The sequence below is a fragment of the Felis catus genome, chromosome X (assembly GCF_018350175.1).
Source record: "Felis catus isolate Fca126 chromosome X, F.catus_Fca126_mat1.0, whole genome shotgun sequence".
NCBI classification, from domain to species: Eukaryota; Metazoa; Chordata; class Mammalia; order Carnivora; family Felidae; genus Felis; species Felis catus.
In genome coordinates, this window is record NC_058386.1 from 10,555,664 (window position 1) to 10,583,421 (window position 27,758).

General features: G+C 50.5%; 1 protein-coding gene and 2 long non-coding RNA genes across 9 annotated transcripts in view; 2 read left to right on the forward strand and 1 right to left on the reverse strand.

The window, feature by feature from the left end:
* Nucleotides 1–6,362: 6,362 nt before the first annotated feature.
* LOC123383520 lies at nucleotides 6,363–8,791 on the forward strand. Its single transcript, XR_006593366.1, has 3 exons — nucleotides 6,363–6,813; nucleotides 8,088–8,202; nucleotides 8,607–8,791. It is a non-coding gene; the product is annotated as an uncharacterized LOC123383520 (long non-coding RNA).
* A 1,145-nt stretch (nucleotides 8,792–9,936) lies between these two features.
* The window catches only part of GPM6B (glycoprotein M6B), a 149,836-nt gene continuing 132,014 nt past the window's right edge, over nucleotides 9,937–27,758 (reverse strand). For 5 of the 7 annotated variants that reach the window (XM_045051386.1, XM_023249365.2, XM_011291610.4 and 2 more), the window contains 6 exons: nucleotides 24,050–24,236; nucleotides 22,406–22,562; nucleotides 17,598–17,769; nucleotides 15,751–15,824; nucleotides 14,803–14,868; nucleotides 9,937–12,091 (listed from right to left, as the gene is read on the reverse strand). In XM_045051386.1, coding sequence (XP_044907321.1) covers nucleotides 11,942–12,091; nucleotides 14,803–14,868; nucleotides 15,751–15,824; nucleotides 17,598–17,769; nucleotides 22,406–22,562; nucleotides 24,050–24,236 — 806 coding nt within the window. In that variant the 3' untranslated portion in view covers nucleotides 9,937–11,941. Of the gene's footprint in view, nucleotides 12,092–13,212; nucleotides 13,605–14,802; nucleotides 14,869–15,750; nucleotides 15,825–17,597; nucleotides 17,770–22,405; nucleotides 22,563–24,049; nucleotides 24,237–27,758 lie in introns of those variants that run through there. The other 2 variants (XM_004000280.6, XM_004000279.6) reach the window with 1 other exon arrangement.
* Nucleotides 13,602–19,358, forward strand: LOC123383522. Its single transcript, XR_006593368.1, has 2 exons — nucleotides 13,602–15,922; nucleotides 17,186–19,358. It is a non-coding gene; the product is annotated as an uncharacterized LOC123383522 (long non-coding RNA).

Genomic DNA, 27,758 nt, shown 5'->3' on the forward strand with positions numbered 1-27,758 from the left:
AAAACCCAATGGTGGGGGACCCCAGATCACCCTGAGCCAGATCCCCACCCCTTGTTTAACTTCTCTCCTCTCCAAGAGGCCTAGACAATGTCAACGCAGCCGTCAGATGGCGGGTCGCAGGTGGACTAGACTGGATATGTGGAAGGACATGTAGTACTCCTCTCAGTCTGGTCAGGGTCATATGTGCTAGAAACTAATCGCCCATCTTTCTTCCTGCTCCTACTTGCCAGAGGGAAACATCTGGGAGCCCAAGTGTATGGGGACAGGGAGACTCAAATCAAGCAGCGTGCCTTACACATTGGCGATTAAAAAGATAATAAATGGCCTCCCGAGCGTATAATCCAATAGTATGGCCCTGCCGCCTGGGCAGAGGACGGGGCCTGGGGCTGCCGCACCCCCATTTACATGCTAAACCGCAGAATCAGACTGCGAGCGGTTGCAGAAATTATCGTCAACGAAACTGCCAGGACTCTTAGCTTCCTAGCCAAGCAGCAAACCCAAATGTGCAATGCCATCTATCAGAATCGCGTGGCCTTAGATTGATTACCTGCTTGCTTCTGAGGGAGGAGTCTGTGGAAAGTTTAACCGGAGCGACTGCTGCCTACAGATGGATGATGAGGGAAAAGTCCTAGAGGACATCACAGATCGAAGGAGAAAGGTTGTCGATGTCCCCGTCCAGACCTGGAACAGTTGAAACCCGGGGGAGTTATTTGGGGGATGGTTTTCAACTCTCGGGGGGGGGGGATTCAAAACCCTCACAGGTGTTAATCTCTTGATTTTGGGGGCTTTCTTAATCCTACCTTGCCTAACTCTCCTGGTTATACGGTCTGTCTCTAGCCTCATTGAGGCAATGGTCAAAAGGAAAGTGGTCACGCATGTGATCATGATGTGGAGATATAAACCTCTAAACCAAGACGATGCTCTTGGACCTAAAATAGGGGGTCCCTCCCTAAGGAACGTGGCGAAGGCCCCCTCAGAACAAGGAAGGCAAAGTGGCCCAATCAACTCCTATACACGTATGCATAGCTCTGACACGACTCTGTAATGTGGACTGTGTCCAATCAGACTATATGTGTCACCATGTATGGGAGACAAAGAAGTAGAAATGGCACAAAAGGCTGCACCCTGCTGGGCTCGGGGCTCAGTTTTTCGGGTTCGAACCCCCTGAGCCCATACCAGCAGGACGAATAAAGTTGCTTCCTGGGCAAAGAAAGCCTTGGCGTCCTGTCTCTCTCTCTCTCTAAGAATCCTGCTATATACTGGGTTAACGTAAATGATGTAATTTCATTGAATACCTGGATAATTTTTTAAGCAGGATAAAATACTAAAACATTAGTTACTGAACACAGATTTATCCACTTAGGGCTTCTTCTTACAAAGACCCCCAAAATATTGGGGTCTGTTAGTAAAATGTGCTGAGAAAATTTTCTATGAGAAAAGCAGGTTTCTCGAAATAATGAAACGTATTCATAAATTTCAGCCCACAATTGCTTATGTTTTAGTTTTCGCTGGGAATTAAGGATTCTAAGGGTTAAGAATTCGAAATGGATGTAAAGTGTAACTGTTGGAGACAATAAGGATGAAGGAAGAAAACCACTGTAGTTGATCGGTGTGCAGATGATGGGGCTTTGGAGTGGTGGGGATTCGCAGCTGATGGCCGAGAAAGAATTCTTGCAACGTCTTTGGTGCAAAAAAGGTGATTTTATTTTATTCAAATTTTTTTTCAACACTTAATTATTTTTGAGAGAGAGAGAGAGAGAGAGCGCGAGCGAGCATGAGCAGGGGAGGGCCAGAGAGAGAGCGAGAGGGAGACACAGAATCCAAAGCAGGTTCCAGGCCCCGAGCTGTCAGCACAGAGCCCGATGTGGGCTTGAACCCATGAACCGGGAGATCCTGACCTGAGCCGAAGTTGGATGCTTAACCGACTGAGCCACCCAGGTGCCCCCGAAAAGGTGACTTTATTGAAGCCTGAGGGCAGGATCACTGGGCAGAAAAAGCTGCCCTGGGGTTGTGAGGACTGACTGATTACATACTGTGGAGTTGGGGGAGGTAAAGAGAAAATGGAGGCCTCCAGAGGGACTTTGATATGCTAAAGAGGACTCTTAAGATGCCAGGGACCTTGCCATTGTCAAGTTAAGGTGGTTTTCCCTCTAGTAAGGCATTAACACTAGGAAAGTAGGGGATTCCTGGAGAAATGTTCTACTCTGTATCAATGGGCTGCAGGTTATAACGAAACAATTTTACCTGCCATTCCCTTGTTGCCTTAGTTCCCCACCTCACTATGGAGGGGAGGGTGATGTTGGGGCTCCGGGAAACGGAGTCTATAGGGTTCTGGAGATCAGGCTATTGGTAGGATTGCCTTTTTCTTGTAATTTACTAAGACATTTGTAAACTGATGGAGACATTGTCCTGTATGACTGTGATCTCTTTCAGTTAACCATTGGTCTTCTGTCCTGTGCTCTGTTCTAGGGCAGCCAGGAGTGTCTGAGGAGTGTCCCACACATCCCACGGGGAGGGGAGGGGACTGGGGTGGCTAGCTTGTGCTGGGCCCTCAGCCTGCCTTATGCTCCCTCATCACAAACCTTTCGGTATTCTTGTCAAACTTCTCTAAAATTTGAAACGAAGTTTTTTTGACCTCAAACTAATAAGAATTTCTAGAGGGTCCCTGGAACATCTCAAAACGTTCTCTCTTTATAAAAAGAGAGGTGTTCTACTAATTAGGTGTATTTGTTAGGTTAAATTACATGGGAAGCATTGTCAAATCAGGAATATTAAGCCTTCTTTATTTTGCGTTTGTATAGGTGTGAATATACGCGTTCCAAAAATTACACGAAGTTTAAAAAATTCTGTATCCTGGTACAATGTTAGTAGTCATAATTTTAAAATGTATGTCACAAAATGAACCAAATTTACTTATCAATTGCATCACCTTTTTTTTTGTAGGTGTAGGTGTGAACTGTTTAAGAAAATTTTTTTTAACATTGATGTTTGAGAGAGAAAGTGGGGGAAGGGGAAGGAAGGACACGGTGCGAGGGTGACAGAGTATCCAAAGTGGTCTCTGGGCTGAGAGCAGTGAGCCCCATGCAGCACTCCCCATGCAGCACCCCAACTCACGAACCGTGAGATCATGACCTGAGCCAAAGTCGGATGCTTAACTAACTGAGCCACCCAGGTGCCCCTCTTTTTTTTTTTTTTAATGTTTATTTCGAGAGAGCGTGCGCGTGTGCGCACCCACATAAGTGGGGGCAGAGGGAGAGGGAAAATCCCAAGCAGGCTCCGCAGGGTTAGTTCAGAGCACAATATGGGGCCCAAACCCACAAACAGTGAGATCATGACCTAAGCTGAAATCGAGAGTTGACACTTAAGGGACTGAGCGCCCCCAAGCGCCCCTGTGTGTGTGAACTCTTACCAGATCTTTAACTGTGGCCATTTTCAAGTCCGTTGTCATTGCCGGTTACTGTTTTGTTCTGACGCTTTTACAACGAATGTTTCTACAGGAGTACTTCATCTTCAAGGAGGTTCATGAGAAAGGAATTTGCCAGGTGCTCTAGAATACAGGGATTTGATTCCTTTAAGATCATAACACCGAGCTGGGTAAGAATTTCTAAAACTAATGAAAACTGATTGCTTTAATGCTTTGTCTTCCTGATGTAAAGGCCCCTCGCCTTTCTTCCCCCCCTCTCCTTTTAAGCGCTCTATAACTTAAAACAATTTGGTAACAATGACTGAAGCATTTAGATATTTTTTTCTCTACCTGAACCCTCCAGAATTCTGAAACTCTTATTAAATATTCTCATTTTTCCTGACAGTATATTTTTGGAAGTCCAGTGAGAATCTGTTCTTTTTGTGTGAGGATATCCAATGCACCTAGCCTCTGCTGCTTTTGATCCACAGCTAATAAAAAGAGATATACTTCAGTTTTGCAAAAGCGCAAGCAAACCCATTGTGAATAATCCCACTCTGGTAGGACAGTCTTCCACGGGGTACTCCTGGCACGATGTGCACGTCGTCATAATGTACAGCCCAGAGATTTCGTGTACTGGGAAAGACCTCTCCAGAGAGACTCTGCAACCCCAAGGAAAGGCCCTATCAGGGACTATGGACGGATGTTCGTGCTGCCTAACTTCGAGGAACATACGCTTGGATCCACGTATCACGTGGAAGAAGGTGCCCAACCCTGAGTGGACGCACACCATCCGGTGACCCGAAAGCAAAGATTCCCAGAAGCTGAAACCCATGAAGCTGAATGAGACTGCTCTCCCAAGGCGACCATGATGTGGTTCAAAGTGGGGTTTGGGAACCAATAGCCAAGAAGGAATTCTTGAGACATTTTCGGTACAAAGGGGTGGTTTTATTAAAGCCAGGGGCAGGGCCCGTGGGTGGAAAGAGCTGCCCTGGGGTTGAGAGGAGTGAGTGATCATCTACTTGGGTGCAGGGGGAGGTAAGGACAAGGGAAGTTTCCAAAAGGATTTGTTTTTAAGTTTGTTTCTGTTGCGGGTGGCAGTGTGTATGGGGGGGGTGGGGAGAGAGAAAGACAGCATGTGCCGGAGGGGCAGAGAGATTCTCAAGCCAGCTCTGCACTGTTAGCCTGGAGCCCTACCAGGCCTCGAACTCCCAAACCATGAGATCATGACCAGAGCTGAAATCAAGAGTTGGACTGCCTCATGGACTGAGCCCCCCAGGCACTCCCCAAAAGGATTTTCATATGCTAAAGAAGCCTTACAGGATGCTGGAGGCACGGCTACTGTCAAGCTTCGGGTCGTTTGGCCTCTAGCAAGGCAATGACCTAAAGACCATACAGGGTTCCTGGAGGAGAATGCCCCGCTCTGCCTGCCCCAAGTATCTGTCAGCGGGCTGCACGTTATCAGGGAATTTAATTTTCTCCTTGGCCTTCGTTCCCCACTTCAACTAGACCAGGCCAGTACGCCTTTTTCTTGCTGTCATTTCTTATTCCTCCCTGTCCGACTGTTGGATGTGCCCCGAAACTCCGATAGGTTCATGATGTTGGCGATCCCTTGGTGTTACCTGTCACAGAGTGTCTTCAGTCCCAGATGCCACTGTTGACGGTACCTGCAGGTCTATGGGGGTCACCTGTCGGATGAGGCTGTTTACAGCTAGGTGCTCTCATACCTTGTGTCAAACTTTCTCCAACCACGGCCACACCGGTTCAGCCGAACACTTCCACGTTTGCCGATCGTGTGACATTTGCGCCCCCCCCCGCCCTCCCCCCACTTTGTTTTCCTTGCCTAAATTCAATCTGTTCCCCTGCGAGGGAGGTACACACGGGCTCCTCCTTCCTTGCAAGGCTTTCAGAAGAGCCCCTTTCAGGACGAGATGGCACCTCCCAGAATGTCAGGCCGGTTCCTCTGATTCCCGGCTCGGAAAGCTCACGCGGGGAATCCCAGCGAAAGGATGGGTCAGTAGGCAGACCCTAGACGAGGACCTCCGTAATATGCGTTGCTCTCCCTCCCGTCTGCAGCGGACGGCGTTGCCACGGGCCTAGCAATGCTCACACAGCTGGAGGGCAGCGCTGATTGGGAGCTTTCACGGTCCCTGTCACCATCCATGATAAATCACAGGCCTCCCGTTGTCCCTCCCCATCCACCCTCCGTGGCCACCTGAGCCAGGGACTTGCAGGAGGTGGCGCACGTGACTGCAGGTAGACCTCCGCAGGGAGAACTGGTCCACGCCGCGGCCACAGCAGCGAGCCGCCCGACAGTGACCACTTGACTCGTGGGCTGAAGGAGGTGGGGGCAGGTGCACAGGCCTCGGTTACCTGCTTGTGGCAAATACTGCCTGCTGCACGGGGGTCGATGCCTCTGGAGGGGTGGAAATCGGATCGTGCAAAGCCAGTGTGGTCCTTCGTTCAGCTGGCTACCTCCAGGCCTAGGGTCAGGGTTGAGAACCATAATCCAGTTTGGAATTGCCCTCCTCCGTTCAATTCTGCTCCATATCATTCAAGTTTCGTACCCGTGGCCTGTCAAACCTTTGTAGAAATGATGGACCCGGTAAGGTAATGCGGGCTCAGTGCTCCGAGCTAATCTCCAGATAGAGACTTGGGATGGGCAATGCCTGAGCGTTCTCCCTCCTAACCTTGTCACTCAAACGTGACCTTAAGTGGTTTCTAACTGCTCTGCACTTTCCCTCTGATTTGGGACAGGATAACCAGGTAAGGTCCCAAGGGACAAAAATTACTAAATACAGAGAACTCAACTCTTGATCACTTAACGCTTTTGGAGAAAGATCTTGATTTTTTTTTTTTTTAATGTTTGTATTTATTTACGAGAGAGAGAGTGCGCGAGCAGGGTAGGGGCAGAGAGACCGGAATCCAAAGCAGGCTCCAGGCTCTGAGCTGACAGCACAGAGGCCGACCAGGGACTTGAACTCAGGAGCCACTGAGATCATGACCTGAGCTGAAATTGGAGGCTTAACCGACAGAGCCACCCAGGCACCCCAAAGGGAAACTTGATGTAGAATGGAGTCAGGAAGGCCTAGAGGGACGCTCTCACACATGAACGTTCTATCACAGCTTCCTTCGTATTCCCAGGTGGGCCCAAGTTCCCTTTACTGCCTCGGCAGGAGGAGGGTTTTCTCCTTGCCCACCAGTCGCCTGGCAGGTGCGAAACCGGGCACCGGCCTGAACTCTGGCTTTCCCCCAAGAGACTGTGGCTCAAAGTGGCCCCTCCTCGCTACCTCCTTTTCCCTCTGTAATGTTCCTCTCCTTTGTTTTTCAGACCCTGCCTATGGTTCGCAGTAGTTTGGGTGTGCCAAATCGCAATTCTTCTGCTATTCCTGAACAAACTAATTTTGCTGGTAAAATAACTTGCTGTTTTATTTTTAAGATGAACAGATGGAATGTTCTGTAAATGTCTGTGAAGTCCATCTGGTCCAGCGTGTTGTAGAAGTCCAGTGTCTCTTGACTGCTTTTCTGTCTGGATGATCTCTCCGTTGTTGAAAGCGGGGCACTGAGGTCCCCCGCTGTGACTGTATCGCTGCCTAGTTCTCCCTGGAGCTCTGTTAATGTTTGCTTGATACGTTTATGTGCTCTGACGTTGAATGTATCAATGTTTACAAATGCTCTATTTTGGGATCAATTTACTTTTTAAACGATTACATGACGAAGTTGTCTCCTGTGACAGTTTTTGGCTTACAGTGTACTTTGATACGTGTACAGCTACCCCTGCTTTGGGCTATTTGCATAGAATACCGTTTTCCATTCCTGCACTTTTGCAGGAATGTGTTCTTAAAGCTAAAGTGTTAAGTAGGCCGCATATCTATGGCTTTTGCTTTTTTGTCCGTTCGACCACTCTGTCTTGATTGGAGAATTGAGTCCATTTACATTTAATTATTGATAGGTATGAAATTCCCATCACTGTTTTGTGGTTTTCTGTTTATAATTTTAAAACGTTTATTTCTGAGAGAGAAAGAGACACAGAGCATGAGCAGGGGAGAGGCAGAGAGAGAGAGGGAGACACAGAACCCAAAGCAGGCTCCAGGCTCTGAGCTGTCAGCACAGTGCCCGGCATGGGGCACAACCTCACAAATGGTGAGATCATGACCTGAGCCAAAGTCGGATGTCCAACCGCCTGAGCCACGCAGGCGCCCCTGATGATTTTGAGTAGTGGTATGCTTAGGATTCATCTTCTGTGTATCTACTACAGGTTTTTGCTTTGTGGTTACCAAGGAGCTTACATAAAATGTATGTTTAACAGTCTTTTTAAGCTCCTAACAACTTAACTTTGAACATAGACCAATGCTCTGCATTTATACTCTCCCCCCGCCATTTTTTTTTAAAGTAGCCTCCACGTCCAATATGGGACTCAAATTCACAATCGTGAGGTCAAGAGATGTTCTACTGACTGAGCAAGCCGGGTGCCCCGTCCCCCATTTTGGGTTCTTAATACTCATCAGCAGATTATCATATAGTTATTCTGAATACTTTTGTCTCTTAATATTCATCCTAGAGTTGTGATTTACCCAACCTCATACATTAGAGTATTCTGAATTTAACTGTATGTTTACCTTTACCGCTGAGTTTTATAGTTTGATAGGTTTTCCTGTTGCTAATTAGCCTGTTTTCATTTCAGCCTGAGGAACTCCCTTTATCATGGAAGGCTGGTCTAGTGGTGCTGAACTCCTTGAACCCTTGCTTGTCTGGTACTCTCTTGGTGTCTCCTTCAGTTCAGAAGGACAACATTGCAGGTAGAGTGTTCTTGGTAGTTACTTTTTTCTTCACCAATTTGAATGTATCATGCCTCTCCCTGCTGGCCTGCGACATTTCTGCTGAAAACCCCACTGATAGTCTTATGGGCTTTCCCTGTATGTTACAAGGTTTTCTTTTTCTGCTTTAAGACTCTGTCTTTAAATTTTGACACTTCAATTGTAATATGACTCGGAGTGCATTTCTTTAGATTGCTATTTTTTGGAACCCTTCAGGCTTCCTGGCTCTCTGACAGGAGGAATTATACTGGCCTCTCTTCCAAGTTGGTTGATCCTTTCTTCTGTTTGATCTAGTCTGCTGTTGAACCCCTGTACTGAATTTTTCAGTTATCGTGTTCAGTGTGATTTGATACTTTTTAATATGTTCTCTTTGTTGAAATTTTCAGTTTGTGTGTTGTTTGGACCTCTGCAAGCATCGATGGAACTTAATTTGAACCCTCAGGTAAGTCACTTTAAGGTCATTTTTAACACTTATTTTCTGAGAGCGTGTGAGCAGGGGAAGGGCAGAAAGAGGGACAGACAGAATCCGAAGCAGTCTCCAGGCTCTGAGCTGTCCGCACAGAGCCCGACACAGGGCTCGAACCCACCAACCGTGAGGTCATGACCTGAGCTGATGTTGGACGCTTAACCGACCGAGCCACCCAGATGCCCCAAAAGAGGAAACGCATCTTTTCAGATGGCTTTGGATGCATGCCGTGTGATGTGCGAACTCCCCTGTAGGCTTCCCTGCTCCCCCCCCACCCCAGACAAGGACCTCTGAATGCATCTCTGTTCACATCTTCCCCAGGTAGGTGAAGTTCACCTATCAAAACAGTGAGGAAGGCTAGGACACGGTTGGGGAAAAGGACTTTGCCAAACCTGACTTCACTCATGAACTGTGAGAGCAGGAGCTGAGGCAAAATCCAGTGGGACGCTAAAGGCACCCCAGTTATCATTCTTGAATGGACTCGTGGCTTTATTTTCATCTCTTAAAAAGTCAAGTTCACAAGGTACAACTAGAGAAATGAAAAATGGCTCCTCTGCCTTCTAGAGGTTCCAATACTTCGTGGTAGGATTACTGTCATTAACTAAAAGATTGCATGCGATCTTATCTAGACAGGATTTATACATAGCTAATTGTTCAGGGGACTCCTGTAACAATCGCACAAAATGCCACAGAAACAGGAGGTATTAGGGCGTGTGGCAAAGAGCATCCTCATTGGGCTCCTGATTGTTCTCCTGCCGAGCCTAGGGAAGGGTGATGATCTTGAGGTGGCACCTCATTTAGAAAGGCAAGGTCTCAGTAGGGGACAAGAGCTGATGCTTAGAAAGGTCAGGTGAAGAGAATCCAAATGCAGACTCGTGCCAACAGGTAAGTAGTTGACAGCAGCAGAGCTTAGTTTGTTACTTGGGATTTTCATTTGACTATCTGCTTAGAGAGTACCTGTTGGATCGAGATCTTTTACCATTCCCGCATACATCTTCTTTCAGTAGACTTTTACACTTTGGGTTTGTACAGGAGCCACGGGTGCCCAGACCCTTAGGAAGGATGGTCCTTGTTCTTACTTTCCCCAAACCTGAGCTTTGTGTTAACCCCATACCTATAATTGCTTTCGTTTGTTGAAGTATCTGTACTTCACAGAACTCTAGAGCTGTCGGTAGCATTTTTGTAGAAACGTGATGTCCATACACATGTGAAATGTCGATTATGCGTACTGTTTAAAAATGACACCGTACTGCAGACACAGAAAGATAGTATTTTATGTATGGTAAAAAGGCAAGTGAGTGAAGCTATACTTTTATTGCATTACTCTTAGTACATCCACAACTATTTCCACCTAAATAGATATTTAAAATAAGCATACACAAGTATTGACTATTATCTACAAATATTTATTGTAACACTTGAATAGAACTACAGGAAGCCCTTGGCACTGATAGAAAATATTGATTCACTGTTAGGTTACAAAAATTTATACATAGCAAAATTTAATGCTCTTTACATAAAAAATATTAGACTACTTAAACAAAACTTTCAAAAATTCTTGGTAATAGCTACCAGAATTAGAAAAGTAAAATTAGGCTTTAGACACTGCCTCTTCTAGAACACTGGACTCTAACAGCACCTCCACTGCTGGAAAAAAAAAAAATTGAAGTCTGTCATGCAACAGGAAAACAAAACTAGCTATTCTGGAACAACTGTTCTACACAGAAGAGAGCTTCTCCCAATTAAAGAAAAAAAAAGTCAAGATCCAAATAGGCATTTTTAGGCATTAACAACAACAACAAAAAGAATCCAAATGAAATCTTATCCTTGATGTTCAATTTTAATAGCATCTTGACAAAGGTATGCTTCCTTTCATCTTAAGACATTTCTGCACACGTGTATGTTTTAAAATCCAGGAAACAGCCAAACCACAAGTTAATTCTTAACATGAATATACAGAGTTAATCCTATATTATGCAGCCCCTTTTAAAAGCACGGATGCACCCAACGGTTATATGTATCATTTCATAAAGAGCAACACAAAGTTTACCATCACTAATACCCAATACCTCTAATCACTTAATGTTCTGGAACAGAATGGTTTAGAAGGCAAGTTTCTTTTGAAAATGGCTTAAACTCAAGGTGGATTTTTTTTCTTTTTTTTTTTTTTTTTGCTGAACATCAAACTTTTATTATTCCAGGAATGATTTAGATTTAAAAAAGGAACTAAATACCAACCCTAATTTAAACTACTGAAGTATTCAAGTCTAGAAAAGTAGGAGGTCTGTGGTCTATTTGTAATTCGGTTTTAGATAGTTGGTATGAAACTGTAAACTTGCTATCGAGACCACGTAAAAATGGTTTAGAACGGTGGTCATTTTAATAAGGTAACACTTCTTAATTCAGAAAAACAGTTGTGGAACCAAGGGCGATGAGGGATTTGGGGTCTCCTGTTGTAAAATTAAGTTCTTAGAAATTGAAAACAGATACTCATTAAGGCAGAGCTGACATTTATTCCCCAGGAACGACGACGCCACCTGGGCCGTTGGATTAGAGGAAAGCTATTATAGAATTGACTTTGGAAAGCTTGTCGATGGGCCACAATCCAGCTTCCTCAAGGGTAGGTGTAGCCGAATTAGAGTTAGTTATCAGCGTTCTTGAAAAACAGATTTCCGACTGGATCGGGACAGGAACGGGTCCTGGACTTAAAGGGTAGGGACGGCAGCTAATTGAAACAAAGAGTTCAATCATTAAGACTCACATGATCTCGGAACCCAAATTTAGTAAATGTCAGCGGTCGGAAATGGTACTCTATTCCCTACCCAGGTAAACCCCGCGGACAGAGGGCACACGTGAATTTACGGTCACACTGCTTCGTGCCGGCCCATTGGCGGTCCCGCTCCCGCAGTATGCCACATGCCCGTGGCCTCTCTCGCGCGGGAGGCTTGCTCTACGGCTAAGTGGGAACGGGCCACCTAGCTCAGAAAGCTGAACCATCGTTTTGTCCAAGTGTTGCCTTTTAAAATGGCTAACGTGAAGCCTCCGGTATCTGCGCTAAAGAAAAAGACTGGCCTCCTGGCAGGTGTTCCTAGAAATCCCTCCCAGCAGCTCGAGACAGACAGTGAAGTGTTTGTACCTCTACATTAGTTTGGTGGGGGGTAAGGGGGGGCGGGGGGACACATCTGGACGGCAGAGCAGCTGTCTGTGGATTTGTCAGAACTGTCACTTCGGCGGCGGTAACGCTCTGGCAAACGTTTATGTGTAAGAATTGAGTTGTTCTTTGGACCGAGACTGGATATCCTGCAGCTCCTGCTCTTCCTTTGCTTTGATATCCTGGCAAGCCTGCATTTTGCTGGCGTCCTTTAAGTAAGCCCAGTTAGAAGACAGTATCATGAGGAAGTGGATCTGGAAGAGAAGGGTGCGCATGATGGCTAGTGAGCATGGCAGAAGGCAAAGCGAGCTGCGAGGCAGGTTAGACGCTCCCGACTGTAAAAAGGGAGAGGGTTATTCTGCATTAATACTCGTTGTGCGAGCAGAGCCGTCGGAGCCCGGCAGCGAGCTCCACGAGGACGCTTACGAGTAAGAGGCGGAAGGAGAGTTAGTATACCAACGTGATGAACTGGAAAACATGGCCCAAGTTGCTGTTAAGAAAAAGCAAACAGGAAGCAGGAGGGGTGTGTGTGTGTGGTGGGGGGAGTCATTTTAAAAACTCGCGCAGACGTTCAGAAACACGGCGTGTGCGGAGTTGGAAATAAGTGTAGTGCAAGGTTCTAGCTTGTCGGTGGCTAAACACCAGTTCCCCAGAGGCCTAAAAGTGAACGATGTGTATTTTGAGTAGATGCGAAACTACACACGTAACACGGAAAACTTACGCGAATGTCAAAACCAATAGAATTAGGAACTAGACGCAAACAAGCATGCGGTCCGTGTTAACACGTTTTGAGCCGGGAAGCTACCTTTTCCGTTGGGTCACGGCCCTTCCTGCCTGTCACAGAATGGAAGAATCCTCATCCTTGACACTTCATGTAGCAAACACTTCTTTCCCACCTAGTTGCCTGGTCTTCCCTGCAAAATCTACACCTCGAGTTCCTCCTCTCTCCTGTTCAACGTAGCGGAGGCTTTCCGACGGCAGGCACGATTGCTCTTGCCGTTAAAATCTTACGTGCGGGTTGAGAGCGGGCTACGAGGAGTCGGTCACTGCTCGCCAAAACACAGGGGCAAGGTTACCCATCCTGCGCCTCTGCAAGGGAGGGCTGTGGTGTGCGGAAAGAAGAACCCTCCCCCCCGGTAGAAACCTCTAGCTGACTGACTTGAGGGGCACGTATGGGGCAGTGAACCGGGGAATCAGCAAAAAATTTTGTAATCAACTTTACAATAGGTCTTTTTTTTTTTTTTTTCCAGGGTCTAACACAACAAAACGCAGATCAGAACGGATCTGTCTTCCATCTCCTGTGGAGCACTCCTGTTGGTTATCAAGCAAGCAAAAATAACGGAAAATGCAGGTATTACAGAGTGTTAATACTTCACTTAGAGATACCCCTCAAAGGTCAAGAAAATTCTTTTTTTTTTTTTTTTTACCGGATGCTCACCCAATGCCAGTAAATCACTGAATCCTTTTCACACCGTGGAAATAAGCCAGATCTCATGGTTTTGTAATTCACTTAGGGTGAGGCATGTTATTAATCTACAAGGCAAAGTGAGTCGACTAAAGCTATGTACAAATGACTGTAGCAAAACGGTAGCATCTGACTCTGCTTTCATCTGGGGTGGGGGGGGTCAGTGATCTTTCAGGCTACCGCGCAGAGCTGTCTAAAGCTCCTTGTTGGACTTAGGCAATTTAGAATTTAGTGCAGCAGTCTTCCCGACTCTTAAACTTCAAAACAGCATAGTTATATGTAGTAGCCATCATGTAGATCAGCTGGTGGGAGAGAACAAACAGGACAGTGAGATACAGGTGGTCAGGGCCGGTGCCCGCTCCGGCCCCGGGGCTTTCTTTGTCCCCCATTTGTCACCACACAGCTTTTCCTGCATGCCACCCCCCCCCCCCACTTCTTGTACACACCACTGGTTCTCACCTCTGCCCTCAGTACCTTTATTAGGAAGACTGGGCTGGGTCCGCAGCCTGCCGCCGGAAGCTAAAGGCCCTGTTTCCCTTCGTCTCCCCCCACCCTGCCTCCTCCACGCCACTTAGTCCTCTTTGTGCCTGTGCCAGCGTGATTTTAACAGGCCCTTCTGAGTTTTCAGGGGCTCCAAAGAGCACGTGACGTTTCCTTCCTGCTCCCCGCATCTTAGATTTCTTGAAATCACAAAGCAGGCCCTCGGGCACTACACCCGGATGTGCGTACGTACACGCAAACATGCAGTAGGCTTGCGCCCCCACAAGATTTGCAGGGTCCCTATCTGCAACTCTCCTCCCATGCTAAAGTGACTCTCTAACCCCCCAAATCACTGCTCGGGGCACTTTCACAGGCACCGGTGGGCAGGCCGCACCGGGGTGACGACAGGGTCTCCCAACTGTCACGGACCGAGGCACCACGCTGCGTGCTTTCCTGGTTCGGACCGTACACGAGTGTCCTTTCTGCGGGCGAGTTCGTGCCGGGTTTTTTTGGGCTTTTTGTGATTTTGCTGTGCACCTGTTTCCTAACCGTCGTGCCGAATGAAGTGTTCTCGAAAGTCCCGAGCCAGCAAGAGGGCCCCGAGGTGCCACCCGAGCTTCGGTCAGGGAGGAGTTGTACTGCGGTTCAGTGATAATCAGTATATACCAAATAACTGTCTTTAAACAGAAACTCCTAAAACAAGGTCACGTGTTCATCAGCTGGCCGAAAGCAAAGCCCCGGTCTCCCCGCAGAACAGGGGCTCAGTGTTTAAGGAGACTTGACAAGAACATCAGTACGTGCATCTATGTGTATATATACGCATTTCCGGTTGGAAGTTAACCTTTCCTGGCAAAGCAATCAGTAAATGCCTCACGTGTAAGCACGCGCTAGGCCAGCCCAGGTGTCTTGTCCCCACAGAATCCAAATTCCACTACCCTCCAGCAGTGCTGCGTCCCCGAGTTGTCTGCCAGAAGGGAAAGCCAGGAGCTAGACTCGGCCAGCCGGGGGCCCGATACTCACCAGGGCGATGACGGTGGCACCGGCTCCGGCGCAGGCCACGATGAACAGGTGATAGGACACGTAGAACTAGAAAAGAACAGGGCACCGTGTGAGCACCGTATGTGGAAGGACGGGGCCTCTGCCCGTTCGTTCTCCTCGATGGGCGGTGGCCAGGCTCCGTGCCAGCGTGCACGGGTCTGGGTCATAGCCCGGCCGTGCCACCACGCGGGAAGCTTCAGAAACTGCCGCGCGGGCCGTGCCCTCCACTAGTCTAACCTCAGTAGCTGGGCCTCCACCGGGAGTGGAATTGCCCTCCGGGACTGCCCCGTGGAGCCATGTTTAAGAACCCCTGCTCGGAGCCAGTATGGACCTTACATACTGGCTAACGATGGAGGCAGGGGCTGATGCTAGGAGTCTCTTAAATATGCAAGCTCCCACTCGTGCATTTAAGAATGTTCTTTTATAGACAGTTATAAACCGAGGCCTAAAGGATATTCTGAGGTCTGCTTTTAAACCAAAGCGGGTTAGAATTTATTTACTGCCAGTTAAGGCTGAACGAGAGATGAACTGTGACTAGATTGATAGAAATTGGGCTTAGATACACGTTCAAGGGAATCTTTTCGGTGGAAATTAATTTGCATTTGTTCTGTGATAAATGTCCTACTTTGAAAAACCAAGTGAAGGTGAAAGAAGGCTGTGGCATGTATTTCCGGATGTGCAGGATTCAAATTCTCACCCAAAGAGAGAGCTCTCGGTCCATTTCCCACGGTCCAGCCCGCTAGGTGACGATCCTTACCGTTTTCTAGGTCACAAATGGCCAAGTGCTGGTGATTACATACAAGGCCGTCTACAAAAAGCTCCCCTTCCTAGCATTTGCACTGGCTTTTGCTTTTTCTACAGTCAAGAGCCCTTTCCTCAGCCTGCTTTGCCAGGTGACTGCTCTAGGCCCCCTGCCGGAGAAGGGTTTACCTCATTGGTGTTGCAGATGTTCTCCAGGGCAGAGCCACAGATTTTTCCTGGGAAAGCATTCCAAGGGATGATACCTGTGAAGTGAATCCCAACACAACGTTCGTCATTATCAGCACACACGGCAGCGCCCCGGGCTCTCGATGGTCCTCGCCACTTGGGTTCCAGTTAGAAGGTAATCAGTCATCCACCCTGTTCTTCATCGACACTTGCCCTGTCTGCCCTCGGCAGACCAGGCTTTTTAGAATCAATAGCAAGTCCTCCTTGGACAGGAGGACCAGAGCAAAGTCAAGTAGGCCTGAATTGGTTTTCCCTCCAAATTATGCTTTGTTTAGTTGCACTGGTATCTGTAAAACCTGATTGCCAAAGCTGTTTGCCCTCGTACCCACGGGTGAACTCTAGTGAAACAGCTGGAGGACAGCCACCCTCGTGAAGCATTTCCTGGTCCGTGGACTTGTTACTGAAGTCCTGAAATGGAGAGTCGGTACACCGAGTTTCAAGGCAGTTATTTGTTATGTAATTTGGATTTTGTAGGTCTTTTACAATTGCATTTTACAGTGGTATTGAAAATCCAATTGGAAATTTAAGAAAGGGACACCCCGTGGAGTCTACACCAATTACTGTGTGCCTCTCACTATAACCTTGACCCTTCCCTGCCATGACACGGCCCCTTGGGTTACTGTTGTGTTCGCTGTCACGTAGTAAGCACGTGCTTTTAAATAGGAACGTTACTCTTCTTCTCCCAGGAAGGAAGGAAGGATTTTTTAAAAAGTTGCTTATTTCTTCCCTTCTTGCCATGGGCCACGAATCAGTCTTCGTACTTCAGGGGAAGGGGAAAAGACAAGTCTCCACAGTGCTTTCATATACAGAACACTGAAAAATATCACTGAGGGCCAAAAAGTTTTAGGGAAAGTATTTACTAAGGTAATGATATAGACCTCTATTTACAAATCCTCTTTACACTCTGTTTTCAAACCCTCAGCAAGACCAGTGTGGTGGAACCTTGGTCTTTGTGAGAAAAGAGTAGTGCAGTGGGCAGTGCTGGGCAAGCTTCTGGAAAGATGTTGAAGTCCGGCCCCATGGGAAAAACAAGCAGCACAAATGAAATGGTCCTCTCTCCCCGGCAATCTTCACTGCAGTTTTAATGAAAAGTTCTTTCTCCCCCCCCATCTCGCGGTTTCTGCCAAGAACAGGATTTCCTACCATCTCGGCTAAGAAGCACTAATTAAACTCCTTACTTAGGAGGCCGCCTCTCAATTTCATTGACAGGAGGGGCAAGGGCGCCTTCTGGGGCTTGGCAAAATGACCCAGCCTTAGCTGCCTGCTGGGAGGATCCCATTCATTAGAAAATAGGCTTCAAGGGGTTTCCAACCACCGGCTTTGACAGAGTTCAGTCTGGTGACTTTAAAGTATGTCTGGATTTTATGTTGTTTTCCAGTACAGATAAAGGTTCGTCGTCTTTAGAAGACCGGATCTGAAGAGTGGGCCACAGCAATTAATTGGACTGCAGTGTCTATGCAATATTTTGGATGGAAAGGGGAACGGTACAAAACGGGAAACAACTTGAAAAACAAGTCTGTAGCCTTTTGAGATCCAGGAGTGTTTTCTGATCATAACACACAGCTCCTTTATAAAGCAGTTGGAAAAGGTTCTGTCGCCACATAACCAAAATTTGAACTACAACTAAGAGCCTAAGTGAGGTTTCCCTCCAGAAAACCGAGCACAGGTTATGCGAGGAGAAGAGTAAATGAAACCAGTCACGATGATTAAGAAGACGGCCCTATAACAATTAAGGTCCAGGCCTACGCACAAGAGGAGAAAGGGTCGTCTTGGGCGTTATAAGGAAGTACCGTATTGCCGGATATCCACGCAGATCTGCTCCACGCCGGCCGTGCCGTTGGTCTGGGGTGACCTGATGACTTCGCAAGTTGACCATATGTTGTAGAACATAAACACGGGCACCGCGGAGAAACCAAACACGCCGAGCCAGGCCACTCCCAGCACGTAGGTGAGGAAAACGAACTGGACCGAGGAAAAGGAGAAAGAATCATCAGTGACCCGGGCAGCGTGCAGGCCCTGGGAGGAATGCTCACGTAGTTGGGGCCGGATACCGGACCTGTGGGATGCATTCCTGGCACCGCCTGGGCCCCCGGAACGACAAGGCATAGTGAGGGGTGGGGGGAGGAGGGCCGGGGCAGGGTGGGCACGCTCTCCAGAGCTACAGGACAGAGAATGTTACTGCCCAAAGCCACCACCACTGCGACTGTTCAGGGCCCTCGCTTCCTTAACGAGGACATGAGACGTCAGGAGGTGATCTCCCTTGTCCGAGATTCCAGAGCCAATCCGAGCACCGGGTACGAGGCCATCCCTAAGTATCGGTTCCACACTTACCATGGGAGAGCGGTGGAGGCTTGGGCAGGCCACTGAATTCTAAGCTATCAGTTTCTCAAAAACTGCCTTTATTTCACACAACATATGGGCAGTCACTCACCAGTGCTACAGCTACAGGAAGCCCTTTCTCAAAAGGAAACGTGCTAGGTTCAAGATCCTGCGAATTCACTAAAAGCGTGAAGTGTTTGAACCTTTAAAATAGCCTTGAGCACAAACTTCACGCACAGAAGATAAAATTCTCATTTCCCTCTACTTTCCTTCCTAACCTGCCTTGACTACCAGTTTTCAGAGAACTTTGAAAGGCTGTTCCAAAAACGTCATGTCCCGGTATTCATATTTTCAGAATGCGCACCCACGGAGCTCGTGGGCAACGGTTTAGAATTCTAATTTGGCTTTTATTTTTTTAAGCCGATGCTGAAGACCCTAAGCTTCCCTCGACTTTGCATACTGCAGGAACAGAGGTGGCTGAGCCCCGATCAGCCTGGGGGGCCAGCTCCTGCTGGTCCCAAGCCCCTGAAACTGCAGAAATAAGTCACTCTTGTTCAAGGGCGTTTCTACCGTCAGGAACATTTGCATTTCTAAAGAGATCCAAAGAAGCTGATTTCAGCAGTTTCAGTGCTCCCGGATGGGCTACTCCCGACTAGGCTTCCTTTTCTTACCCTTCCCAAGAATACTTTCTTTCTAGTAACACCACAGAGACTTGTAAAAGGGCTGGGGGTTCCCGGCTCGGTTAACCTTTCAGCTGTGGTCTGGACTCCAAAAGGTAGGCCCGGGCCCGGGGTCCAGCGCCCCCTCGCGGCCCGTTCCCGTCATGGCGGCCTGAAGCCGGCCGAGTCGCTTTCTCAGTGCCCCAGGCCTTCTAGGGAACCGAGGGCAGCTTTGCAGGCCCTGGCTTCCAGGTGGGTGGAGCACATTGAGCTTCTGCACCTCACCCGCCATGTTGGCTCCAGCTGTCATCAGGCCTCCCCGTCACCGCCGACTTCTTGACATGCCCCAAGGCAGGGCCGTTCCATGATCTGCTTGAATGTACAGTCAGACCCCCGCGGTCCTGTGGTTACGCTCCCGACCACCACCATCCAGCAAACATCACAATCAAGCGAGTCAAATTAATTTTCTGCCTCCCCAGCGCATATAAAAGTCACACTGTAGGCTGCGGAGTGTGCAACAGCATGATGCCTGGAAAAGGTATATACCTCAATAAACTTCCACTTGAGTGCTAACCATCATCTGAGCTCTTTCAGGGATTCCAGCCCGTTGACCCTGGCCGAGGTCTTGGTCTTCGATAGGCTGGCAAGGCGTTTGAGCCCCGAGCCCACGGGCCACCCCATGTAAGGACTTCGGGAGCACTCAGTCCCCAACGTGTCCATCAGCCAGATGTGCCCTAGGTCCCGGCAGAGACTGCACCCCTTTATTTCTGAAACTTGAGGGATATAAGTGAGGGGGCAGCTGACCAAAGTCCCCCACTTTTCTGTTGCTTTTTCCTCTAGGCTCCTGACCGTCTTTTTTCTAAAATCATTTCCTTCCCCAAAGTAACCATTCCCCTGACTTGTATAGCACTCACCTACTATTACTATTTTTAAATAACAGGTTTACCGAGATAGAACTTCCCCTGTGAGTTGTAAATCCATTTACTCTCAGGGCACCCGCGGGGTTCAGTCAGTTGAGCAACCTCCTCTTGAGTGTGGCTCAGGTCACGATCCCAGGGTTGTGACAGTGAGCCCATCGGGCTCTGCACTGAGAGTGGAGCCTGCTTGGGATTCTCCCCCTCTCCCCCTCCTGCTCTGTGCTCTCTAAAAAATAATAAAATAAAACCCCCACAACTCATTTAGGCCCTTGTTCTGTGAACCTAACGTGAAACAGCCACCCTGAGGGGCACCCAGGTGGCTCAGTCACTTAAGCATCCGACTTCGGAAAGAGTAAAGGGGCACAGACAGGGCTCAGACTCCCGCAGGACCGGTGTCCACACTGGTATCGCCTCTGGCAGCCCTGCCCTGAGACTGTGACAGTGATGGCCCGGTCTCAGTCGTGCTGCGGGAATTAGGGACCGGCCGGGCCCCTGCTGCAGCACAGGCCGGGGCAGAACCAGAGGGGCTGCCTCAGAAACTTCCAGAGCTCACTGGGTAAGAGATGCCAGCCGCAGGTGCCACTTGCCACAGGCCGTGGGCCCCGAGCACAGGAGCATAGCGAGAGTGACTCGGAGGTTGGACCTGAGGTTTTAACAAGCTGCACCCTTGGCGGGGGCGGGGGGGGCTCTCCTTGGGCCCCATGACATTCCTTACTTCCCTGGTGGTGGTGCCTCCTTTGCTTGGGTCTTCCCGGTAGACCGGGCTGTGCCCCAGGGATCTTTTCCCCTAAAACCTCGGTGTCACCTTGTCGGTGCCTGCCACAAGTCTGTCAGCCCCAGTGTTCCCAGAAACCCCAGCCCAAGTTCCTCGGTGACACACTAGGTGACTGCCCGTGGACACCAGCAACGGTCTGACACCGAAAGAACAAGCAGCCTCCTCGACGGGCCGCCAGGCCAGAGACCTGGCGCTCATTCCCTCCTGTCACGCTTAGTCCCACACGCCGACCCTAGCGTTTGGCTTGCCCCCACTCCGAATGGGTCCCCCGTCCCCGGAGCCTAGCTGGGATCCCCGCCTCTCGTCACAGCCTCACACTGGCCTCTCGCTCTCCCTCCCTGCCATCTGCCGTGCTCTCCTTCCTGAGTGGGAGTCTCCCACTCCCCGCCCCTCTTTGTCACCTTTGTTCGTAGCCAGGCACTCCGGGCCTTTCCGATCTGGTCTGTCCCGTCCCCCGCAGCTGTCGTTTCCTTCCTTCTTCACTAGACCCTTCTGGTCCGGCAGGGGCACACTCCTGGCTCCCAGGAGCACCCCGCTCTTTTCTGGGCCTCGGCCCTGCCCCTGCTGGTTCCCAATCCCCCCACCTGAGCTGGCCACAGAGCCCCCCCCCCCCCCGCCCCTTACTGTGCGGGCAGCATCGATGCCCCACTGCCTTGTGCTCCTGTCTGGATTTCTGTCCCCGGCCTGTTTGGCAAAGGACTCTGAAACTTGCCAGGAACCAAGGGCCAGACAGGGAAGCAGCAGGGACGGTGCATCTCAGTAGTTTCCTTAGGACCAAGGTCGCTCCTGGGATGAGCAGTGGCCATGGCCACCCAGGGTAAGACGGGGCCTCCGCACCGTGCCACGGGGCACGCACCTGCTCACGGGGAAATACGCGACAAGCTGTGGTCCTCCGAGGAGGAAAGAGGGTTTTTCTGACTGCTGGGCCCCCCCTGGCATTTGAAGCCAGACCGTACGTCCTTTCTTCAGCGAGACCAGAAAGTTCCGTCAGCGCCCAGACTCCAGGGAGATGCTTGATGTGAACGCACCATTTACGAACTCAACGTGCCCCACATCCGACTCCATACGTGCCTCTTCCTTCCCAGCCTCTCTGCCCACCACTGAGTTTCCTTTGGTGACGCGGCCCTTTGTAAGCCTGTCTTTTAACGAGCTCTTAAGCTCTGTCCTCCTCCAGACCAGAGGTCGGCAAACGCCGGCAAGAGGCCGGACGGGGGACAGTTTAGGCCCCGAGGGCCACATACCGGCTCAGTCTCAACTCTTGAGCTCTGCGGGGAGAGCGTGAAAGCAGCCACCGACAGCGTGGATGTGGCCGGGTGCCCATCATACGACGCTCACCAAAACGTGAATCTGACATCATTTCCATGGATAATTTTCCCCACCAAGTTAAGGACACATAGCCATTCTTAGCTCGTGGGCTGCATGAAAACAGATGGCAGGCCAGATTGGCCCCACGGGCTGGCGTTTGCTGCGAGCTTCTTGAGGACAAGAGCCTGTGACTAGCAAATACCCCGCCAGGTGCTTGGGAGGAGAAGTGCCTGGGACTTCCAACGAATCGCGACAGTTTATCCCGGCACACGGTCTTTAGGGCCACAGTCCGTGTTCCAAGACAAACGCAAGGGGGCGCGGAGACAACATGGCAGTTCCCTCCTTTCACAGCGAGAACTTTCTATCTGAAAAAACCATCAGGGCCCTGACGGCCTGTATATTCATAGGGGAAATGCTTGGTGCTGCGGCAGCAGGCGTTAATCATCAGCAAGAATGAGATGTTGGAAATGGTTCCATCTCTGCAACTCTAGAATGTACGAACAACATCCGCGTCGCGGACGCTCCGTCCACCCGCCATCGGCTCATAGCTTTGACCAAATACAAAGGGAGGCACAGGGGCGTGGCCCTGCTTGTGGGTCACATAACCAGAGGCTCGTACTCACCATCCCACTGATGCACCGGCCGCAGGCGGTTGTCTTAAACTCGCCGTGCAGCTCCTTCACGGCGCTGGTGGTGTAGAAGCCTTCCGCCAGCAGAATGATCCCATACAAGAAGAAGAAGGACGCGATCCCGTAGATGACATACTGCACCAGTTGTATTCTGCGGAAAGGAAGGCGAGATCCAGCAAAGGGAAGTGGACCACGGGGCGAGGGCGAGATGTTTGTGCCACCGGAGGGCGACCATGACGGTGGTCAGGTCCCGTGACCCCTCCCATCCCAGCGATGGCTGCCGTGGGCTCATGCGGCATTCCAGGCCGGCCTCCCTGCCCACGCCACAGCGACCTGGGCCTCTCTCCCAAGGTGGGCCCAAGGGTCAGATGGACAACCTCTCCGGGCAAGGGAGAAGTCTGCCTGGTCAAGGCCAGAGGCCCAGCTGTCATCTTTTAATATGCCCCAAGTCCTGTGCTGTGAGGATCAGAATCCTCATTGGGCACATAAGGACACACAGGCATCAACTGCGAAGTTAAGTGACTCATCCAAGGACACGCAGGGAGGGGCAGAGCCAGTCTCTGAACTCCGCTCTAAGGATCGCACGTTCTTTCCGCCATAGCAAAACACCTCCCAACCAGGCCTAGGGCGTAACGTTACTCTCATGAGCCCCTAGAGAAGCGCTTGGGCTTGTTTAGGGAGGCAGTTGTGCACTCATCTTCTTATCACACGTGGAAGCGTGGGCATGGGGGTTTTCTGATGCTTCTTGGGACTTGAAGAGCCATCGACTGGGATCACTAGCTAGTTAGATCGGTATACGGCTCCCAGGATCAGTTTTGGTAGGTATTTCTTGGACTTCCTCGCACACAGCTGACACTCAGGGAGCGCCTTGGCCTGGCTGGGGGTCCTTGCCACCTCCCCCACCCCCACACATTCCTGTGGATGTCATTTGCGAACACGGAACAAAACAAAAGACAAAGAAGAAAATTCCCTAAGGACTCTTCCAACATCATTCCATTATTGTTCAAGAAAACTTCCTGCCTTTTGCAGCTGCGGTGAGACTTTGGCAGTCAAGGAAAGGGCAAGACCGCACTGAAGGAAATGGAGAAAAGGAGAGTCTCTGCAGGGGGCTGCTGGGCCTCCACTGAAAATTCCAGAATGGGCAGCCAGAGACTTGGGGCTAAAGCCCCGAAACGTCCCCTTTTCTGCATCAGAGGATGCTCTGGGATTCGTTCTCCTGGAGGAGGAAGAACACTGCCCCTGCACGCTGAGAGTTGGGGCAAGTCAACAGGGTCCCTTGCACTCGGGGACGGTCCTTTCCCGCAAGGACCCCGGACGGCATCGCTACTTAGGAGCTAGGGAGACGGTCTCTGGCGTGACCACCTTTCCACAGCCCCACCACGTGCACGGCTTGTGTGCGTGTGTGTGTGTAGTCCTGTGTGTCCCCCTTGCAGCCCCCGGACGCCCCTGGGGCCAAACGCTCACTGCCTACTTGGCCCTTTCCTTTTTTCCTCCTCTCGTGCGCTTTTTTTCCATCTGCCTGCAAGGAAGCTTGAAGGAAAGCATCCGTTTCCTGCCAGGAGAGCTCACTGGTCTTTTCAAAACCATCACGGGGTAGTTGCACTTGAAATCCGTCTCCAAGGGGAAGCGGGTACTTACACCTCGCTCAGCAAGGCATGGTCGCTGGTGTTGGTGGAGAAGTGTTGCTCGAGAATCGCCACAGTGCCTGCGAGGGCCACGTGCCCACAGCCACAGAACAAGGCGACCCCAGAGAAGCAGAGGATGGTGGCCACCAGAGAGGCGTAGGGGACTCCTCCCAGACACTTGATGCAGCATTCAAAGCAGCCTGGACCCAAAGGAGAGAAAACGCAGCGGTTACGGCACGACGCCTCGGTCTTCATCGCTACCGCACCTCCGCAGAGACGCGCTAACGTGCCCGTCTCCCCTCGCATGCTCTGTGCCTAACAGCTCAACGGGCCAAGGGCCAGCGGGGTCGTGCCCCGCTCTGTGCTGAGCACCCTGGGGCTCCGAGAAGAAGCATAGCTTAATTTGCTCGGGGTGAGCACAGAGCGACCAACTGACAAACGTTCTGGAGTAACTCCCGATTCTAGACCTTCCTCGTTGACCTGGGGCGGGCAGGGCAGGCAGGCGGCTGCTCCAGGGACGCTGAGGGGCACGCACTCCACTGAGGAGGTCGAAAGAGAGGACAGCAGTGAAGCTCGAGTTTCACGAAGAATCGATAGTGACACCCCCCCCCCCCCCGCCAACCTCAACCTCGGGGGGTTTCAAGTACCTCTATTGCTGTAGCAGCCAATGGCTTTCTCCCAGCCTTTGACCTCCTGGGCGACCAGAAGAAGCAGATACAGTAAATCACACTGTTGCTGCGTTCAGAAAAGGGTCAACGTGGTCATTGTGGAAAGGCGATGGGGGTTTGGGGGCCCTACAAGTACAAAGTCACCCACGTCCACGCGAGTGGGTCCGCTCAGGTTTCGTTTGTGTCACTCTCGAATGCCCTCAGCTTTCGAATACAAAGACTTCATTCCTCCTCCCACCCTCCCCGGCTTCCACCTGCCTCCTTCCCCAGTGCAGGTGGTGCAGAGTAAGCTCCAGAACTGGTGGGTGACATTTAAGTACTTGAAGGAAAAGGAACAGAGGGAAAAACAGAAAAGACAAAATGAGCATCCATGAAGTGAAATGAAGGAGAAAGAGCCACAATTCATGGTTCATCTTGAGAAGATTTTTCTTCATTAAAAAAACAACACAACAAAAAAAACCAACTCGAGATGTCCAGAAATCTCTTCCCAAGGGGCAGCGCCAGGTGACATTTTCAGTTCGGAGACCTTTACGTTTCGGTTAAAGCAGTGCTGGCCTCGGGGAAATGGGGGTGCCTCTCCTGACCTCCCGTCGCTGTTTTAAGTAAATGGCTTGTCCGGGAAATCGAACTCGGACGGCATTAGGATGTTTAACAGCAATCAAGAGCGGTTCACTGCTTCAAGGTGAGCACATTAAGCCAGCTAGGTATTCCCGCCCCCCCGGAATGGTCTTTATAGTAGATAAGAAATGACCCAGCACAAAGCGCTGGAGACGGACTTTGCCATTGGGGAGGGCATCTCATTCAAGAGTAGCATTTGCCTGGGGCGCCGGGGTGGCTCAGTCGGTCAAGCGTCCGACTTCAGCTCCGGTCATGATCTCGCGGTTCGTGGATTCGAGCCCCGCATCGGGCTCTGTGCCGTCAGCGCAGAGCCCACTTGGGATCCTCTGTCCCCTCTCTCTGCCCCTTCCCCGCTTGCTCTCTCTCTCAAGAGATAAATACGCATTAAAAAAAAAAAAAGTAGCATTTGCCTAAGCCCACCCCAAGAAGGGACTATAAACCCTCGTTACCACATTTCTCTTCAGTTTGCTGGAAAATAAGAAAGGTCAGGCCTTCATAAACAAGGGTGCTGTCTTTTATTTCAAAGGATGGCTGGCTGTTGCGATGAAGAACCACCTCCCGGAAGTGGATCGCGCGACTACGTACAATGGGGACCAGCGCGCAATACGGTTCAAGTTCACTAGCAAGGTGGTACCTTTGAGAGCTTTGGACATTTGAGGTTTGGAAGCCAGGGCAACGGACTTCCGTCTTAGTCAGTCATACAACTTTCTGGGGAATGAGGGGAGGAGGGGGGAGAAGGCGGCAACTGGAGGTCCAAACGGCCTCCAGACCCGGCCAAGCAAGACAAACTATGATCCTCAGCCTCGTGGCCCGTTACATAAAGAGCAAGGAGACCCGTGTGTCATAGCTGTCGCTCACCGCCTCCCCCGTCCTCAGCCCGTTGAGGGGTGTGATGAACAAGATCGATGGCAGCTTCCCTGGCTAACGAGTGGTGTCCACTCCTCACCGGACACAGCTGTGTGGCCTTGGGACTGTGCTGTCCAGCACAGTAGCCAAAAAAAGAAAAAGAAAGAAAAAAAAAACCCAGTTCCTCAGTTGTACTAGCCACGTGTCACATGCTCAACAGCCACAGAACGTTCTCTCATCACAAAGCACGGCTTTGGAAGACCCGTTTTGCCTTGCCACGTATTCTGTTCTCTGTAAGGCGAGCTGGGTTCTGAGTTCTACTTTGGATTTCACGAAGTCGGTACTTTGGGAAGGCCCGGGTACAAATACAAAATAGCACGTCCCCCTTGCCTTCAAGGGGACCACACGAAGCTGCAGGCGCACAAGTAACGCAATTATCATAGCACAGAGTGACGACGGCGAGTCAGAGACTGCTGGAGAGCCATGGGGTGGGGGTGGGGGGTGGTAGCAGGGAGAGGACATCAGGAGGGGACAGAATTCCTATCCGAGAGGGGTCGGGCACAGCTTTCTGCAGACAGGCCCGGTGGCACTACGGCTCCATCTTGATATGCTAAGCGTGACAAGGAAGGCTGCCTGAACAACTTATTTCTTCAATTACTCCCAAAGGTATACTCCAGATACCCCCGTGCGGTGGGTCTAGTTTTGGAACAGCAGTCACCACGTGGGGCATCGTGGTTGCACACACACAGACGAATCTCCCGGGGACCCTGCTGGCCAACGTGAGTAGAAGCTTGTGGAATCCGCCACGGGAAGAATTTACAGGAAACAACACGGCTGGATGAAGGGTGTATTCTCCCTTGGCTGGTCAGTTGCGCGCTAAACTCGCACGTGTGGTGGCTCTCCAACCTTCTGTAAATGGATCACCCCCACTGTACCTTCTCTGTCAGTCTAGAAGCTAGCATCTTCAAACACGGGCAGGCTGGTCATGTGCCACACACTTACCCCAGAGAAACCAAGACCGACCTGAATACGTTTTCTAAATGTGTTTTCTAAACGTTAACAGCATCTCCGACCGGCAACACAGGCGGGTATGGCTGTGGCAGAGGCGGTCACGATGGCGACAAGTGCTCAGGCCAGCCTCACAGGCATGCGACCTGTGCTCTCCCAGGGCCCCGTGCTTGCTTTAATGCTGTCGCTGCCATCTTGAAGTTCAGCAACCCGACTCTGTCGAGGGACTAGCGGTGTGCTGGAAAGAATGACTTCTCCCTTCCCTCTGGAGGGAGGCGCCAGTCCCCCCCCCGTCCTAACCCCCAGAGGCAAAGCTCAGCGTTCTCCTCGACCGGGGGTCGGCAGACGACAGCCTGTGTTTTTGTAAATAAAGTTTTATTGGAACACGGCCGTACCCATCCGTGGACAGACTGAGGCTACTGCTGCCCCACCACGGCACGGCTGAGGAGCCCGGACAGGGAGCGCGCAGCTTACAAAGCTTGCGACATTCACTAACCATTTCCAGAAGGGCTCGGCCGACCCGCCCCGGGGAGCAGTGGGGCTGAGAGGGTGCTCCCAGCACCAGCGGCATCGGCATCACCT